Source organism: Neocloeon triangulifer, unplaced genomic scaffold, assembly GCF_031216515.1.
Source record: "Neocloeon triangulifer isolate White Clay Creek 2 clone unplaced genomic scaffold, ASM3121651v1 ptg000014l, whole genome shotgun sequence".
NCBI lineage: Eukaryota > Metazoa > Arthropoda > Insecta > Ephemeroptera > Baetidae > Neocloeon > Neocloeon triangulifer.
In genome coordinates, this window is record NW_026775556.1 from 11,010,526 (window position 1) to 11,024,355 (window position 13,830).

The window sequence follows — 13,830 nt, forward strand, 5'->3', positions numbered from 1 at the left end:
CCCTAGATTGTTTTTTGTCTCCCGCCAGGCGTCGGCGACACGCTCGCTATTTTCACAATATGAATTTCATTGTTGACAGAGGCGGATGCATTTGTGAAAATATTATGGTGCGAGATTTGCCACCCTGCAGCTCGAGGGGCCGCCAAGGAGCGCGCGCACAGTTGGTCTAGGAGTAATTTGAGCTCCGGACTAATGCATCGGCAATTATTGCTGGGCAAATATAGAATGGGGCTCTGCTTGTTCAAAAGGAAAGTGTGTAGGTAGGTTTCTTTCTCGTTTGTCACCTGAACCGAGGGATGTGTGCGGAAATGACGAAATTTGACAACAACAAAAATTATGAGTTGAAACCAACAATAAATACTTTGATTCTTTTGTGAAGAAAAATAAATTGAATAATTTATCACAAAAATTATTTCATTTAGTAAACAAAATGGGAAAAAATTAAAAATATAATTGCAAGATTTTGAGTCCATTAATTACACAAAAAGCGGTGCAACCTCAGAAGTATTCTCTATTTTATATTATTTCTTTTTTCAAATCATGATTTTTAATTTTATGAAGACTTATTTTTTTAAATATGTAAAGATAAATTGTTTTGCCTTTTTCTTTCCTTTGATAACGTCTGAGAAAAATGCCAGCAGCGTCAGGATTTAAGTCCCTAGCCATTCCCGCGTGCACAAATAAAATGTTCCTCTGACAGAATCTTGATTTTTGACTCTCCTCCTCCACCTTTGTGCTGCACATCCTCCTCCTCGGACCGCACCAAATCTGATAAAGCACCGCAGATTGCGCGAGGAAAAGCCAAATCGTCGGCAGCCAGCTGCCGACAGCCAGTTTTGTAAATTGTACAAAAAGTATCAGTGCAGCGCGATCGCAGAGGCCGGTCGCGCAAGCAATATGGGTGCCGCCGCCGCGTCTTTCTTTCTTTCCACTCGGCAGACATAATTTATTTGTATATTGTGCAGCAGGAAGGACAATTCGCTCCGTGCTGGCCTCATCTCCATAACTGGCTAACTGGTCGGTCGCAGCATTAATTCAGCTTTTTCTGTCCCTGTCTCTCGGGCTGCCAGTATAAATTTACCCGCGTGCAAGCAGTTTGCATCCGAACACCCTCGCGTTGCTGACTCCTCGAGAGACCCGTAGGTGAGTCTCTCGCTGTAAAATAACTGTCTTTCTTATCCAATCGCAAAAGGCAGCAGTCACGATTCTCTCTCTAGCTGGGCAAATAAATTTCAAAGCGGACTTGTGTCGGGGCAAAAAACAACACGAGGCGTTCAAAAGGCGATTTCTGTGCCCGAGATGGCTGGGGAGATTATTTATCTTCAGGTGCTGCCAGTTCTTAAGAGGGTTTCCACCCCCCTGCAGCAAAGATAGGCTTCCCAACGAGGCTTAGTTATTGGAATGATGAACGTCTGCGGACTAGTGTGACATTTCAGACCTACCCAAAGGGATTTTTCAAGATAAAGGATCTCGCGCTTGACACATTTCACCGCCAAGTGGAAGAGGAAGAAGGAATTTGGACGTGCAGGAAAACAGGAACAGTTTCATTAGTTGACTCAATCTGCTGCACAAATTTTAAAATTAACTTATTCGACTGAATAAGGAAGCATTGTCAAACAAAATTTATTACATTTAGGAAAATTTTCTATAATTTTTCAATTTCATTGGGTTTTTTCAATTTTTTTTTAATTAAACAAAAATGGAACAGGAATAAAATGAAATTTAAATTACATTTTTGCTCTGTAGTAATTAATATTTACTGAAAGAAAAATTGATTACATTAAATTTATATCTGTATAAATGTATCAAGATTAAACCCAAATGGGTTTAATAAATAAATAAAAGAAAAATTCCAAATTATAAAAAAAAATCTAATTTATAAATTATTAACATATATATTTCCTCTCGCTTTTTATTATCATTACTTATTCTTCTTAGTCGATACAAAAAAAATTTGAGATTTTTTATAGAATAAATTTTAAATTCTTGAGGTTTACTTCTTTTCAAAGGATTTGTCAGTGCAAAGAATTTTACTTTTTATAGCATAAACTGTCTCGCTTTTGGCACACGCTCTCGATCACAGAAACGTCTCGCTGGCTGCTTTTTGCGCGACCAACTCCACCACACAAGTGGACAACATTTCAGCGGGACGCAAGTGGCAGTGCGTTTGTGTGTGATTGACTTTGATGGCTCAATGCGAAAGAGCTTGTCAAAAAGCAGGAATTTCTCACTGTCGCCGCTGTAATCGCCCAAGAGAACAAACGCGCGCGCGAAAAAAGAGACGAGAGGGAATGCTGGCGAGCAAAAAAAAAAAGGATGCTGGAAAAGAAGAACAATCAGCAGCAGCGCAAGGCACGCACTTTTGCGAGCTGCTTGAGTGATGGAGCAAGTAAAAATATTTAACTAGCGAGGTGGCATGAATGGAGGCTGTCATCGTGATATTCAATATGCTGCTAAAAAACTGGTTGAATAACTTAACATCGCTGCATGCTCGCTCGCTTGCTCACACATACATTCATGTGCGCGAGAGAGATGCATGGTGGCTCGAAATTTCGCAGCTGCAACAAGCCTCTTTGTGCGCGAGGATAATCGCTGGGTGGAGAAAAGCACAAAAGCCTCAGGTTAAATTAATTAAATTTATCAAATTCAAGATCAAAAAATTAATTGTATTTTTATTTTCTAACTTCACAGAAGATTTTTAATTTCTTATTAAATTTGGCCAAATTTTAAGTTCGTGATTGTAAAGCAAGATTAATTTATTAAAAATGTTAATAAGCTCTCATGTCTTAATTTGGTCTGATTTATGACGGAATCACGCCGGAATTTATTACTTTCGGGATTCTCACGACGATTACGGTCAGAAACACACTTACAAGCCAGCAATAAATATAACACGCGGAAATTATGCCTTTTTAATTTTAACCACCGGATAAGTAGGTTCACAGTTTGTTAACTCGGAACGCTTTGTTTTCGGCCGGCGCTTGCACAGAAGTCCAACAGGCTGGACCGTTTCCAATCGGCGCGGCAATAAAATAAATCAAGCATGCAATTTTCCTCCTCAATCATTCGGGCGGCGGGCGCAAGGCCAAAACAAGAGAGGCTCGCCGGTAATTGCTATTGTCAGTACCCCGTGATTGAACATCAACAAGTCCAACTCGTTAACGAGCCGCGAGTATTTCATGCGATCGTTTTGTTGCAAAACAACCAGCGCCTCCATTATACTTTTCTCTCCTACGCGAAAAATTCCGCACACCTCTCGCGCTCATTTACATTCACATAAGAAAGACATAAATTGCAAAGCACTTAATTAATTAATTAATTTGGAATAAAATCAATTTTTGAACTCACCTAAAAGTCGCATGGTCTCCTGCCTGCTGATGTAAATGTTGAGGTTGCCGTGACAGCCCATCAGGCTGTACGCGGTCAGTACCACGATCACGTGCTTCCACATCGTGTCTGGTCACCTGGACATCTGACAGGTGGAAACTTTTGTGGCAACTCGAAGAACTCAGATTTGGAGTGTGAAGAACTGAATTCGGTCCGAATTCCACGAAGGATGTAGTGGCGGCAGGTGAGCCGGCTCAGGTGTGTGTACCTGGCAGGTACACACGGGCAGGTAGGTCGGAATTTGGCGGCGGACGAGACTCCGAAGGGCTCCTGCGGGTTGCTCGGCGGACGGAGCGGTCGCTGGGAGACCCTGAGGACGCTCGAGGGACGGTGTGACCGAATGTCACACGCGCTAACGCGGTCAGAGGCGAGCGCGAGTGTAGTGCGGGTTGCTCTCTCGACGCTCAACACACGACTGATCTCTCTGCGGAGTGCGGAGCGCGGTGAGACCGCGGAGCAGCACGCCAGCCGGTCGCGGTGGCGGTGGAAAAAGGCTCCGAGGCGGCGCGAACGGCCGAGCGACGACCGACCGATGATGGCATGCTGATTAGAAGGAGGAGAGGCACGCAGTTGTTAACCAGCATCCAGTTCGTGGTACTCTCGTTCTCCTACCTCGACTCGCCTGCCTGCCTGCCTGCCTGCTTGGCAAAGAAATATATATTATTATACGAAAGGATTGAGAGAGACGGCGATGATTATTGTTGGATGCTGCTTGTTTGCCTCTCTCGCTGCTGGCCGGGGCGATAATCGCTTTATAGCAAGCGAGTGGAGATTGGGCCCTTTAACGAGGTGGTGCGTTGCTATTTTCGGTCCGTTTGTTGTTTTTGTTTCTGCCGTTTAATTGATAATCGCCGCTGCCACGCGGAGACGTCACACAGGATATTTTCGGCGGTGCACCGTTCACAACGAACATTTCAGGTGCAACGTGTTTGAGGAAATAAAAGTTAAATTTTTTTATGCATTTAAAATAATTTTGTGAATTAATGTTGATTTTAGTTTTTGTTTTTCAAACTACATATGCATGTATTTAATGCACCACTTATTTTCTTCTATTAACTACGTATACTTATTTAATTAACTTAATCCTTTCACTTTGTACGTCATGACACATTATAGTAAAAGTAATTAAATTTTGATATTAAAATTTTCACAATATGTATAAGATATTAATGTAAATAAAAATTTTTCGGAAAATGTTTTCAGATCGTTATGCGCGTTGTATCTCGCAAATTTCTGTAGTTTTAATTTTTTATTTTTGAAGATTTGGACGATATATACCGATTTTTGTATTAATTTCGTAGTCAACAAACTTCATTTGCAACTAACAGACAGTTTTGGAAAACTATAGCTTAAAAATTCAGTTTTGATAAGAGATAAAAAAATATATTACATAAAACTTGTGTATTAACAGAATCAAACGATATTGTAAGTTAAAAGTTTTTTTGTTTTATTTTATTACTTATATTTATATTTGTGTGTATATATTATTCTATATAATTTTGCTACTTATAACAAAATTAGCCAAATTTTCTTTCACAAATATTATTAATTTGTTCCTATTCATTTAAAACAAAAAATTATTTATAGTTTGAGTGGCACACAATGCTCAATGAATGGCAAAGTATTATTACATATTATTCTTGCGAATTATTGAATTATAAATGTCAATGGCAATACTATTGGAAAATGAGATAATCATTACGTCAAACAATTGATTATTTTACTTCGACCCTTATATTAAAAACATTAAATGTTTTAAAAGTCGGTAAAAATAAACAATTTAGTATTTTTCTGGGATGTTTATTTTGAATATATATATATAATGGAACTTCATTAACATATCGGAATGCTAGAATATATAATAATGGTTTTTTTGAGTTGTTATAAAAGCTAAATTGGTATATATTTCTATTGAAGAATAAAATATAATATCTTGAAAATTTAGACAGTTCAAGCAGCGAATAAAAAAATTAACAATATAAAAAAAACTTAATTTCAACGTCATGAAAGTTTTTATTAACAAAAATACATCGTTTGTTCTCAAACTTGTATTTATAATTATAATATATTATAAAATATAATTTTTAAATCAACCCCCGTTTCAGCATCTTTTATAGCGCAACAAATTTTCGGTGTCGAAACTTTAAGAACTCCGCCTTTTTATCCCATTCCATATTTTACCTCAAACAGGTGGCAATTGATTCAACTTGACAGCACATAAAACACTGGAGTTAAAATCGCTAAGCGTCCGCGATTAATCACGCGCAAAAATCGTCCTGCCACAACGCAAACAGACGCGAAAATAAATAACGTCAGGCACAAAACACCAGACAACTCCGAGCAGCTAAATTAAAAATAAAGAAAGACAAAATAACCCGCAGGAGCGAAGGAGATTCCAGCTTCACGCAGCGCCGCGATTTCATGCGAAATTAATTTGCGCGCGCACAACCAGCGAATCTTGATCCACAATGAGCAATTTATGTGGCGTATTTTGACAGGCTGCCCAGGACCATATAAAAATAAACTTTTTATTGCGCCAGGTCTTGTTTGCGTCGAAGAAATCTTTATTTACCTTAACCATGCGCTAACTAGCCTGGCCACGACTGCCGAGAAAAAAACCTTAAGCACATACATGCGCAGCAGGGGTGGGGGCGCAGGAGAAAAATTAACAATTTATGCAAATAATGGCTGCACAGCATGCAGAGAGCAATAAAACGTCTGGTCGGGCTGGCTGGCTCTCTTGTCGTGACCAAAGCAAATAATATATAAGAAATAAGATTTTATGATGTGCTGTAAACGAGTTTACCTGGCTTGCATGGCCGCGGCCAGCAGAGTGAGGTGTTCATGCACGGCTTGTATATCTCGCGCAGATCGCGCGCGTTCTTCTCTCCACAATCCTCGTTACTATTTTTTCCAGCCTCTTCCCATCTTGGGCCTTCTTAAATATGCTAGCATTAACGTTAAAGCCTTGGGCCGTGTCTTGTTATAGGCATCGTGCGCTCCCAATGAGCCCGCGCCTGACACACCACTTTTGCTCAAAACGACGTGGTTTTGGCCAGCTATAGTGGCGCCTGATTTGCATAATTTCTTAATTTAAAATTTGGTGCTTCTCTCGTGAAAAACAAATTTCTTAGAATCGTGGGGGGGGGGGCGTTGAAAAAGGAGTTTTAAATAATTTTAATTTTGGCTATACTGGCTGTAGTTTTTTTTAAATGTTATGTGGTATCCAATTTGAGAAGTAAATTGGATAGCGATTTGTCTCACAATCACTGGATTGTAGTTTATATTCTATTCCAACATTAATTTATTAAATGTATAGGCAACAATAGCGTCTCAGTCAGTGATTTTGCCTTACCTTCACACTCATTTAACAATAAGACTTCCTATTCCGTACGTATTGTGGGTGGGTTAAGATTTGCAAATATATAATTTCATATAATTATATTATAGGCATAAGAAATGTCATTTTTATGCAGAATTCTCATTGATAAAAATCTAGATGGTGAGAAAGGTTTTTTTTCATAAATGTAGTTTTTCATTTTGAAAATAATTTTTACAAAATTGCTTTAAAAATGGTGATTTTAGTTGATGAAGCGTTTGTATAGGAATATGTTTCTTTCTATATAGTTACATGTCAAATCGATGTCCAAAATGACTATACAATCTAAAAAGAAAAATTTCTAATAAGCACAATAAAAGTAAGTTGAATTTTACATTTTTTTTTAGTTTAAAAACCAAAAATCACAATAATTTAAGTCAATTTCCCTTTAAATATTAAAAAAAAATTTTGTTTAATGTATTATCTATAAATCAATTATAACTTATATTTTAACAAATATAATTATATCTCATTGTTAGCAAAAATAGCCTCAGCCTCATACGCAAAATATTTTACTGGAAGGGAATAAATAAAAATTTTTATTTCACCTTTCATCCCAAGGTATTAAAAACAAAATTCAGTCCGCAAAAATATAATTTCTTTTTGTAAGTTTTATAAGCTTCAACTATAGCAATACATTTTTAAGTACCAGATCATGCTCTTTTTATTGAGGTTGGAGTCTGCATGTGCGGTTTATTATTTGTCGATAAAATCGCTATTTGCGGGCAATTTTGTTAATTTCAGTCTGTGTATGTTCGCCACCGGGCTGATCAAATAAAACAATTGAGGGTCAATCAACTCGCAACCTCTCTCGTCTCCTTCACTCAACCGCACGCTGACGAGTGCAAAATTACTCTCGGCCGCAAGACCATCAAGATCAAATGCACAAACCAGCAGCACATCTCGCTTTTTGCAGCATTTCGTTCGCCATTTGGCCGGCTGAAGTACTGCAGGAAAACACTTATGTGAATGCCATGTGAGTCAGCGTTCTGAAAATCTAATTACGTGTGGAATTTTTTGTGTGCTTAAAGGATCCTGGAAAACAAACACTTTTATTTTTTACTCATCATACAAAATGTATTGCAATGAACAACTAGAAGTTGCTTGGTTGTAATTCAAACGAAAGCCAGAAATATAATAAAAGGTTTTTTTTAACAAAAGAAATCTTCAATGAAAACGTGTTAATTTTCTGTAGAGTGATAAAAGTAAAGTGTGTTATAAAAAAAACTTTGCCTGATAGTGTTTTGTAAATTTAACCAATTACTTTGGAACCAAAAAGCTCAATGCTGATCCAATGAAGCAAGGCTCCGAAATGAAAATTACACACCAGTCCATGTGAACGAGAATAAATAAAGAAGAAATAAGGTGCCCTCCCCCGAACTGTCTGGGTTGAATTGGCCTGATATAATTTTTAAACAAACAAAAATTACATATAATTTCGTGAGACTTGAGAACGGCCGTCTCCTCTTATTGGCGTTGCTCTTTTTTTCTGCGCACAGATCATCTCTTCCTATTATTTATTTTGTTCCGAATAAAGCCGCTCTCCTAACTCTTTGTTTTCAAACGAAATTGCCATAATTACCGGGTAATTTATAATGTCTGCAACCTCGTGATTTGCTACAAGACAAGTCAAATGAAAGCATTGTTTCCAAATTTTTGCAGAGGGAATAAACCTATAGACGTCGATTAAGATAATATCGTCGATTATCATAAATATAAATCCGTCAAAATAAAAACAAATAATAAAGTTAATTTAGCCCTCAAAATTAATTTACTTCAAATCCCCCATATTAATTTTTTTTTAAACGAAAATTTAATTTTAAAATTCTTAATTTCATTCTTGATCCCTCAGAATTTATTTTAAAATGGATTAAAACTGAGATTGCATCATATCTTAAAATAACTAGAAAACAAGACATAATGTATGGCCTATAAAACGAAGCCCTGTCTCGTCAAAACGATTAGCATTATTAGCACAGCGAGTCATGAAATTAAATATCGTGGTGTTGCTTCGGAGTCAAAACTGTGGTGCTCATTAAAAAAGATAATGGCGGCAGTAAAGTGAAAAGGACGATTTTTAACGCTCATTTTATGTTCTCGTCATCAAGCGGACATAAAATAAAAGACTTGAAGACCAATATCAACCGGCACTGCCTCTTCTTATTCAAGCAGTAACAAGGGACGCTGTGAGCACAATAAATCCCATCGGCGCGCAGCCCCAGAGCGAGATGCTGATTATGCAGCCAGCGTGTCATTTGATACAATTTTTATTCGCTCGTGTTTGCGAGTGTGTTTCTGGTGTTCATAAATTTGTGTAACTCTGTCCGGGCACGCTGGCTCTGCGTGAGATTCATTACGACCACCTTTCGCACTTAAATTTCAAACCGGCTACATAAACTGTGCAACCAACAGACTTGTGTTTACGGACATGGTTCGATCTGTGCCTCGCTTGTTTGCCGTTTAGTAGGGGCGGATTAAGGTACTGAAATTTTTATAAAGTTCTTGATACTTCTAAGTATAAAAACGTTATTTTTTTATTAATATAAATAAATTGATTTTTAAAATTCTATTAACTTATTGCAATTCCTATGTTTAAGATTCAATTTATTATTTAAATTTAATTTAGGAACAAGCAACAATAAAAGTTAACTCGGACAATTTTATTTTCTAATTACAGGTTATTTCATTTTTATTTGTAATATTTCTTTAGATATAAAATGTAATTATGAAAATTGTGCACCTATTACTCTTTTAATAAATTTTATACATTCACTTTTAAACACCTGAAAATTAAAAAAAAAAAATTGCAAAATCACTAACGTTTTTATTGCCATTATAATTATTTTTATTCTTCATAACTGCTTCATATTATTTCTTTTTTTTTTCTTTAAATACAAAAAGAAATAACTAAATTTTTTTCTCTTCTCGCCCAAACCCCTAGCCCTAGCACAAGCGCGCCACTGCCTCGGAAAGGCGCAGGGGCCGCTGCAAATTCAAACAAACATTGACTGAAAATACAAATAAACTTTGGTGCGTGTAGCAACGCATCAGACTATTCAGACTGCTTGCTACACGTGGAAATCCAGCACGGCACAATTTGTGAGCTGCAGCAGAAGAAGAGCACATGCTGCTGGGGCTAAATGGAAAACGCGGCTGCTGCTGGTCATACTCAAAATAATGCGCCTGATGTATTTATTGCGGGCACACAAACATTAGCGCTCGGTTTATTTTGCTTTGGCCGACTGAAATATTGTGTGCTGACGAGCTGATGGCGTTGCGCTATGACACTTTTAATCCACGACCGCATTCGTTGTCTTGTCTGCGGTGCATTTCAAACATAGTTCGGTGCCTTCTGGTTTTGATCGTGCAGCTAAAAAAATCAATGTGTAACGCACTGCAGGGTATTAAAGAGTAGAATAAAAGGCACATTTGCATGCTGCCATCACCAAAACTTTTTATTTGAAAGGAAAATCATTGTAATAATCTGACTGATTATCCCATTTTTGGCCTCTCTGGCCCATTTTGTGAAACTTTTAGTTTCCCTTGGTCTTGAAACGCCGGGGCTTAGGTGCGGCCTTGCGTTTTGCGCTACTAGTTATCTCAGTAGACTGGGCAAAGAACCAACCTTTGCATTGGTCAAAGAGTTTGTAGTTGTTCACGCACGGAGTTTTAGACGTAACTGGATATTGAGTAAAAAATGGAATAATTTAAATTGTATTATTTAAAGATAAAATTTTTTCACCTCGCGTTGGGCATCCCTTTGGAGGAAGTGAAATGAATTTTGTTATAGTAAAAAAAAAAAATAGTAATAATTACTTCAATTGTTCCTAAGAGCACACACTGCACCATTAGGTAGCCTCTAATATCAAAAGTAACCTTGTTGTATGTTATTGAAGTCGGAATATCATATGCTAAAATAATAGTCAATTTAAACGAGATATGATGCCATTTATTGAATGGTTTACCAGAAATGATATCGCTGCAGGTTGTAACTGCCTCTGTGATTATGTCAACCCAAGGACCACTCGTATCTTGATTCTTTGTCAGAAGTGTTGTCAGAGCATCAGTGTCTATTTCTCCATCAACAAACTAATGTTATAAATGATTTTCAAAAAAATTTTAAATGATCTAAGTCCCAAAAAGTTTACCACTCCACTTTCGTTAAGGAAGCAAGAAACAAAACTCTGAAAAATAAAATTCCTTAACAGCATGATCAGATGAAACAAAGAACATCATGTACGCTTTCTTTCCAAACTATTTTCAAAATAGTTTCATTTATGCTACTCAAGCTGATACTGTTGTTCGATTTTGTGTTCTGCAACTTGTTCAAACCAAAGGTATTGAATGCAACAAATCCGGCGCTGTTTGTGCATGATTTATATCCTTTGATGGGTGCAACCAGATCGGCTCCTGCAGGAGAGCAACAAGTTTTCATATCCTACCGAATTAAACATTTATAATTGGTGCTGTAAAGCTATGGTATAGATAATGCGTTTACTTTGTAATTTGCTGATAAACAATTTGCAGGTTTTGGAGTGGTTGGTTTTTTGGTGGTCGTAGTCTTTGTTGTGGTGGGTTTTTTGGTTGTTGTACTTTTTGTGGTTGTGCCTTTTGTAGTTGATGTAGATGTAGTTGTTGTTGCTGACTCAACTGCTCATCCGCATAATTATTGTGATCAATTCCGTTATTAAGTATTACTTTAAAGATTGATAATATTTTGCTCTACCTTCCGTTTTCTTGGTTGAAATCCAGTTAAGGTATGCACTGACTCTAGTATAAACAGAGGGAGTTCCAAGGCAGCTTTCTCCTCCAAAAGAAACAATTCCAACCTGAGTCGCATCTGCAGCTGCAGCATTCAAAACATAAGGGCCACCACTGTCTCCCTTTAAAAAACATTTTACAATAAATTTGAATTTTTCAAGATGGTTTTTAAAAAAACGCTCTAAAATATAAATGATATATTTTCCAAACAATCAAAATTATATTCGATTATTAGCATTACATCCATTACGTAAAAAAGAACTTTTTTTCAGATAATTTAAAAAATTATTCCATCTCTCATAAAAGGTTATAATATTCTTCAAAAAATATAAAATACTTGTTTTTAACACCTTATTGAATTTTCCATTGTCGATACAAACAAGAACTATTTACGATGCAGCGTTTGTAATTGTATATTATTAAAAAATATATTTTAACGTTGATAATAATTTTTGGAACCAGATTAAATCAATAATTTCAAAGTTTTTGATAGTTTTGGGAAACTGGAGAACTTAAATAATAGAAGTGCACGCTACACCCCTTTCTTATTTCTTTAAAAAAATTAACCTGGCAATCCGCTTGATCCTGTTGTGTTGCTCTAGCACAAATCATGTTTTCGGGCTCATAAGAAGAAGTATATGCAGTGGTGCAAACGTCATTAGAAACAATTGGAAGCTCAGCATACTTTAGGACGTTGCTTGTAGTTTGGGCTATTCCACAGTATTTTATAAAATTGGTTGGAGTGTTTTGAATAAATTTTTATTTACTGGAATCGGAAGTGCGACCGAAACCACTGACAATTCCAATAGTGCCAGCATCAGTAACCACTGAGGCTGTCGGAAGTGCAATCGCCTTGATGTTGTCTGCCATGGGAGTTATTAATTGTCATTGAGAGAGTTAAAAAATATTTTACTAACCAGTAAATGTTACAGCTGATGCTAAATACAGTAGTGCAATGTCATTAAAATTAGTTGTCTCGTATTGCTCGTGCCGATATGGAGTTGAGGTCTTCGTGACAAAGCCAGTGGATGGCGAAGACCGTGCTATTGTGCCAAGAACGACATCGTGGGTATATTTTTTAGTTGCAGTATCAAGCCTGATGATTTAAAAAGAAAAAATATGTAGGGTTGAATTATTAAGTTTTAAGGAAAAAAACTAACGCAATGCAGTGACCTGCAGTCAATGCCCATCTATCTGCAATCAGCGAGCAGCCACACAAAAAACCAGACCCGGTTGCATCGTAAATTTTCAGCCAGCCGTGCCATGGAAACTGCCCAAGGGTGGCAACGGAGCCTCCAATAATTTGAGGATTCAGTGCAGTCTGCTTTATAGCGAGAGCTAACACATAATTAATTTCGGTTAAATTTTTAGAATAATTATTTTATATGATGTTATTCTTTACAATGGATAGTTCTCCTGGCTTTACTTTCGCCGCGGACATTAACCTTTTCAGCCCACCATTCGGTATTTGCGACTTGCTGATTCTTTACAGACGCAGCAAAAGCAATCATCACCAGCTTCAAATTGTCAAGGAAAATTATGAGAATTGAAGTCAAATTTTCAAATAACTTAAATTTACAAATATCATTATTAAAGGGTTGCGAAAATAGTGATTTTATATTTTTATATATACCTATATTTTTATATAAAATACCATAGAATCTTAACGTTTATCAATAATGCATATTGAACATTTTACCGCATCAAAGAGTTTTTAGTTGCAATTTAACACGTATATTCTGAGATTCGGATGCAAATATTCTCCATGAAATAAATTTTTTGGATTTTTCAACAAGTAATAAGTATTATCGTAATATGATAAATTGAAAATTAACGCTGAAAGTGGATTGCATGAAAAATTGAAAACTGCCCTTAGAGGGAATGAATAGAAAGACAATTGACCCAAAAAGACGACCTGCTATCTGCTGGTGCATATCATTTTTCATACAATACAAAGATTTTATGTTGGATTGAGAGAACTTCTTTAAAATATTTTCGAGTGTCTCATTTGATCAAATTTTTTTTTAAAAAAACAACAGAAAATGCAAAATTCATCAAACAATTTTACCTGCGCTGATAGCAAAAATAATGTTAGGCCCTTCATCAGTGAAGTTCCGTTGATCAGACTGACGTGGAACTTATAGAATGGTGCTGATATCAAAACGTTGGGCCCTTTTATATTGATCAGCCAAGGTTTTTCAGTTTCCTGTTATTCTCAACTGTAAAACAGGAATTGGGAAAAATACAAAAATCATATTTTTACCGCCCATATATTTCTACTTTCTGACGCACCTCTTTCGATG

General features: G+C 36.7%; 2 protein-coding genes across 2 annotated transcripts in view; both read right to left on the reverse strand.

The window, feature by feature from the left end:
* LOC132201368 (tyrosine-protein kinase Dnt) overlaps positions 1 to 3,882 on the reverse strand; it is a 46,700-nt gene extending 42,818 nt beyond the window's left edge. The window contains exon 1 of the mRNA XM_059627492.1: positions 3,349 to 3,882. Within this exon, the coding sequence (XP_059483475.1) occupies positions 3,349 to 3,451 (103 nt within the window). The 5' untranslated portion in view covers positions 3,452 to 3,882. The remainder of the gene's footprint in view (positions 1 to 3,348) is intronic.
* A 6,325-nt stretch (positions 3,883 to 10,207) lies between these two features.
* LOC132200622 (transmembrane protease serine 9-like) lies at positions 10,208 to 13,663 on the reverse strand. Its single transcript, XM_059626238.1, has 14 exons — positions 13,596 to 13,663; positions 12,930 to 13,044; positions 12,688 to 12,865; positions 12,445 to 12,623; positions 12,295 to 12,390; positions 12,095 to 12,237; positions 11,493 to 11,649; positions 11,265 to 11,416; positions 11,007 to 11,204; positions 10,915 to 10,950; positions 10,732 to 10,855; positions 10,583 to 10,677; positions 10,509 to 10,524; positions 10,208 to 10,445 (listed from the first exon to the last, which is right to left on the reverse strand). Exons 1-14 carry the CDS (start codon positions 13,629 to 13,631, stop codon positions 10,300 to 10,302), a joined length of 1,671 nt encoding a protein of 556 aa, XP_059482221.1. The 5' UTR covers positions 13,632 to 13,663; the 3' UTR covers positions 10,208 to 10,299.
* Positions 13,664 to 13,830: the final 167 nt, after the last annotated feature.

Excerpts from the sequence above, each read along its gene's own strand:
- LOC132200622 (XM_059626238.1), bottom strand. The coding sequence starts at position 13,631 with ATGAAGGGCCTAACATTATTTTTGCTATCAGCGCAG. Across the intron at positions 12,866-12,929 it reads AGCCAGGAGAACTATCCATT|CTCTCGCTATAAAGCAGACT; the intron begins GTAAAGAATAAC and ends ATTATGTGTTAG. Across the intron at positions 12,238-12,294 it reads CGGTCGCACTTCCGATTCCA|CCCAAACTACAAGCAACGTC; the intron begins GTAAATAAAAAT and ends ACTGTGGAATAG.